The 5,213-nt window shown below is 36.4% G+C and overlaps 1 protein-coding gene across 1 annotated transcript; it reads right to left on the bottom strand.

Moving 5' to 3' along the window:
• Window positions 1-536: 536 nt before the first annotated feature.
• Window positions 537-3,555, bottom strand: LOC144547244 (heat shock cognate 70 kDa protein-like). The gene is made up of 3 exons (XM_078295830.1): window positions 3,342-3,555; window positions 719-2,377; window positions 537-598 (listed from the first exon to the last, which is right to left on the bottom strand). The coding sequence occupies exons 1-3, from the start codon at window positions 3,553-3,555 to the stop codon at window positions 537-539; spliced, it is 1,935 nt and encodes a 644-aa protein (XP_078151956.1).
• Window positions 3,556-5,213: the final 1,658 nt, after the last annotated feature.

The raw sequence follows: 5,213 nt of genomic DNA, 5'->3' as shown, positions 1-5,213 counted from the left end.
TCTCCTGAGCTTTGTCAATATTAGTACCACCCTCTTGTTCAACTCCTGCCAATCCAGCCTTTATCTCCTTTGCTCTCTGCTGCTCAACCCTGATAACTGCTAGTTTATAGTGCACACTCCTCTTTTCTCTATTAAGAGCTATGCTTTGTAGGCCTCTCTTGGAATTTCCTTTTTGTTTCCTCTTGGTCCCTTGTCTCTTACTTACTGAACCTGAAGAACCCGCTATTTCTGAAGCAACAGGGTCTATAGCAGTATTCTGAGTCAGAGGAGAGGTGAAAGAAGCAGGACCAGGAATAGGGGATGTCTCTTCTATAGTAGTCTTCTCACCTTCTAAATTAACACAAAGAGAAAAAATATTTAGATTCTAAATGCAAAAGATATGATAAGCAAATTAAACTATCACTCCTGAGATTTACTCCATAGTCCTATAAATTAAGAGGCAAAAATATGATAAGCAAATATCATGCAAAGAAAATAGCAAATATCATGTCCAGGACTTGAGATGCACTAAACATGCAATGAAAATAGCATACTAGCTAATGTCCAGGACTTGAGTTGCGGTATACTGCCTCCAAAAGATTAGATCCACAATCATTTTCTACTCTTAACTCAACCAAAAGAAAACAAAAAAAAAAAAAATTCACACAGATGATAGTTTTCCCACTAAATGATTTCACATATGACATTTCCTTGTCATCACCAAAATTTGAAAAATTACCTCCAAAAATGGGATCAGATTGGCTCAATTTCGAGAGGGTGGAGCACATCTCTTGAAGATCTTTCTTCTTGGTGTCATACTCGGATGCATCCTTCGGCACATCATGCTTGAGCCATTCTATCATCTTGTCGACAGCTTCAGCAAGGTACTTGGCGTATCCACCTGATGCCTTTGAAACGACCTTATCATCCTTCACCAACTTCCTCAAGGAGTATGCATAGATTTCCAGCGAGTTCTTGGCTAAAACCTTCTTTTTAAATTGTTCATCCTCCAACCTATATTTTGCTGCTTCCTTCACCATCCTATCTATCTCCATCTTGCTGAGCTTGCCTTTTCTATTGATCAAGGTGATTTGTTTCTTTGTACCGCTGACTGGCTCCTCAGCAGATACATGTAATATGCCGTCGCTGTCAATTTTAAAAGTTACATTCATCTTTGTTTCACCTCTTGGAGCAGGATGAATCCCAGATAGTGAAAACCAGCCAAGTAAATTGTTATCTTTACTCCGCACTCGCTCTCCCTCATAAATTGCAATGGGGACTTCATATTGGAAATCTGAAGATGTGATCACCTCAACCGACTTGTGTGTTGGTACTGGTGTGTTCCTTGGAATGATGACCAAAGTAATATCACCTTTAAGATTAATGCCAAGCGAAAGTGGGGCAACATCAATGAGCACCAAACTTTTGATCTCCTCGGTACCTTGCCCGCTTAAATTTGCAGCATGTACGGCAGCACCATATGCCACAGCTTCATCTGGATGGATGCTTTTACATAGCTTCTTACCACAAAAATAATTCTTCAAGAGTTGTTGCACTATCGGAATCCGAGTAGAACCACCAACAAGAACCACCACATCAATGTTGTCCTTGTCTATGCCAGCATCCTCATGACACCTTGCCACAATTTCAATAGATTTGTTGAAAAGATCCATATTGAGCTCTTCAAACCGTGCACGGGTTATTGTGGAATAGAAATCAGTCCCCTCATAGAGACAATCAAGGCTTACAGCAGTTTGGGTTGTGGTGGAGAGGATTCTCTTTGCCTGTTCACATGCGGTTTTGAGACGCCTCAAAGCCCTCGGATTGTTGTTAATGTCCTTCCTCTGCTTCCTTGTAAACTCTTCCACCAAATGATTCACCATACGGTTGTCAAAGTCCTCCCCACCAAGGTGGGTGTCACCAGCAGTGGCCTTCACCTCAATTACACTGTTGCTAATACTAAGCAAGGAGACATCAAAAGTGCCACCACCGAGGTCAAATATAAGCACATTCTTCTTCACCGGAGAGTTAACATCATTTGTATCAAAACCGTAAGCCACAGCAGCTGCAGTCGACTCATCCATTATACGCATAACATTTAGGCCAGCAATAAGACCAGCATCTTTGGTGGCTTGACGCTGGGCATCATTGAAGTATGCAGGGACAGTGACTACGGCATCTTTTACAGTGCAACCGAGGAATTCCTCTGCCACTTCTTTCATCTTCGTAAGAATCATTGCAGATATCTCTTCAGCAGCAAATTGCTTCTCCTTACCTTGATAATCGACAATGATGTTGGGTCTGTCACCATTGCCCTTGATTACCTTGAAAGGCCAGTGCTTCTTGTCACTTTGGACGCATTCATTTGAATAGCTTCTGCCAATCAACCGCTTGATAGCTAAAAGAAAATGTAAACAAGCAAATCAATATGTTAATTTTATGCCTCAAATAAAATACTATTTTTATAATATGTCAGAATCTGTAATTCAATTATACTATAAATAATTGATCGATACCTCCTAGCAAATGCTCAGGTAAAAACAAATTTGTCTAGTTAAAAAAAAATTCACAAAACAATGCCACATTTTCTATTGGCTACATCCAGTCACTCATTTGTTACAACAAATGGAATATCATATTCTACTCGTATATGTGTATATTTAAGTTATAATAGTCTTGATTTTTGGTCAACTATGATGCATGGATTAATGTCACAAAAGTATGTTCTAGTCACTTTATTAGAGTTCAGTACAGTAATCAGTGTTTTAAACATGAGAACATAGCAAAGCGTTAGTTACATGGTAAACTTCAATGAACTAAGACTCTGTTAAGTCAAAATATGAACTTTGATTTCATCTTAAGAAGCATCAAGCAGAGCACCAAATGAAACAGCTAAATAAATGAAAAATGAGCAAATTGATAAAGTACTAGAGTTTTATTGTCCTGAAACTGAAATTTTGACCTTTGCAGATCCCCATTTTTTGGCTGGACTACTCATCGAATGTAAAGGTTCATGACATGTTGGGTTAAAAGACATCCAATTTTACAAAAAAAAAATGACACATTTATTGTCCAGCGCGTCAAGTGAAAAATGAAAGGAGACGATACGTCGATACCTATTAAAATAAATATGGTAAAAGTAGGAGACATTTGATGCTTTAGCTAGCTTTTACTTTTGTGTACTGACATATGCCTCCAAAGTCCAAATATGCAACATTCTAGTGAGAAATTAAATAAAATGGCAGTTCAAGCGATAAATTAATACGAAAGCTCTGTGCTTGATAACAAAGAAGAGAAGCAACTAGGACACTGGGTTATTTACAAATAATGAAAAAAGACAGTTTTAGAAGAGCGAGACGCACCAAAGACAGTATTGGTAGGGTTCCTTGTAGCCTCATTCTTAGCTGCATCACCAATGAGTCTCTCGGTTTCTTTGAATGCCACATAAGAAGGCGTCGTACGGTTTCCCTGGTCATTGGGAATAATCTCCACTCGATTATTCTGCCAGACCCCAACACAGGAGTACGTCGTGCCGAGATCGATTCCGATTGCGGGACTAGTGTTTTTCTCAGCCATGGCCTAATTAATTTGATTGGTTTGTACTAAGTAAGAGTGTTTTTGTATGAATTTTGGAAAGGAGGACTGAGACGGACAGAGAGGCGGCGGGACAACAGATGTGTGTTGTCTCTTCGTTCCCACTTCCCAGTTCCCAGTGTAAACTTTTTTTTTTTTTGCGTGAAACTTCTCAGTGCAAATTTAATAGCTCAGATTTTATCCTTTGAATTCAAGAGTAAAATCATTGACTGCTTGTTGTATCTTGTCATCAACAGTGCAGCTGCGTTGAATACGCGATCAAGCACATGATTCACTGTTAACTGATTCGGCAAATTTACTTCTTTTTATTAGATCATGAATTAATTCTATGTGCATATATAATTTGAGTAAAAATAGGGTGTTAATAACCTCAATTAGGGGTGGCAAGGAGATACGAAATGTATGTTTTGTGATTACATAGAGAGTACAGAGCATCTTTTTGTTCAATATTCTTTCATTAGCTTAATCTGGAACTGGATAGCCAATCATAATAACTTTAGTTATAATTGTCACACTTTGGAGGATTTATGGATGATTGATGTTTCTATTCCTTTAAAAGATAGATTATTAATTGAATTATTACGAGGTGCTGTTATATGGACTATTTGGTTAGAACGCAATATATTATGTTTTAATGTTAGTTCCCCTTATTCTATTAAGGTTATTGGTACTAAGATTATAGCTTTGACTCAATTTTGGTGTAAATCTAGAGAGGATGATTCAGTCTCTAAATTAAATCTTATATTGCCTTTTGATGTTAAGAATCTTTCATATCTCCTTCTGCTGGAAGAGGAAAGAGGCTCAGACACGACCCAAACTTTGGACCTCCTGGTGCAGGGTTCTGGGGATGGCAACCCCCCATATCCAATGTTTGGCGTCGAGGAAGAGGATAAAGACTTATTAGATTTGTAATACTTAGTTTTATGCATGTTATGATGTTTTTGTGTTTTTTTTAGGTTTGTTGCCTTCTTGTGTTGTGGCATGGTATGATGTTTTGGTTTTTTTTTCTATTGTTTTCTGCTTATGTTTTGAACAGCTGTAAAAGACTCTACGTATTTGATTCTGGTACCAATTTTAGGTACTAAGTCAAATATGTTATGGTTTTCTTGATTTCAATGAAATCGGTGGTAAATACCACTATTTGTAAAAAAAATAAAAATAACCTCAATTAGCTTCTTAATTAGTTTAATTTTAAACATATCAGATTAATTTTTAATAACAAATTCAAATTATTGAAATCATTCTATAAGTTAATTCAATCGTTTATGTGTCAAATTTATAAATTTTGTAATTAATTTAGTACAAAGTCAAGAGGTAAAAAAAATTATAAGTTACTTTTTGTCGTTTATTTTTTATTATTTTTATGACTTTACTTTATACTAAATTAATTAAAAAATTTATAAATTTGATATAAATGCAGATTGGTTTCAACTTTTAACTTTGTCGTTTCAAAACCAATTTGATAGTTTTTAAAATGAGCTGATAAAAAACATTGTTTACGCAAATTTATAAGTTTTTCAATATCGTCCACATTTCTTACAATATATGTGAAATTTTGCAAATCTAAAACCACGAATATATTATACGCAATTTTATCTTTCAAATGAGATCTATGATGACATACTTTCGGGCTCATCATC

This window comes from Carex rostrata, chromosome 2 (assembly GCF_964058835.1).
Source record: "Carex rostrata chromosome 2, lpCarRost1.2, whole genome shotgun sequence".
Classification (NCBI taxonomy): domain Eukaryota; kingdom Viridiplantae; phylum Streptophyta; class Magnoliopsida; order Poales; family Cyperaceae; genus Carex; species Carex rostrata.
The sequence above is the reverse complement of the archived record's forward strand: the minus strand, read 5'-3'. Positions and strand labels throughout refer to the sequence as shown.

What these genes read in the sequence shown, in the direction of transcription:
- LOC144547244 (XM_078295830.1), bottom strand. Translation starts at nt 3,555, where the DNA reads ATGGCTGAGAAAAACACTAGTCCCGCAATCGGAATCGATCTCGGCACG. An exon ending in CCCTACCAATACTGTCTTTG is followed by an intron (nt 2,378 to 3,341) that starts GTGCGTCTCGCT and finishes ATTTTCTTTTAG; the next exon opens with CTATCAAGCGGTTGATTGGC. An exon ending in ATCTGATCCCATTTTTGGAG is followed by an intron (nt 599 to 718) that starts GTAATTTTTCAA and finishes AGTTAAGAGTAG; the next exon opens with AAAATGATTGTGGATCTAAT.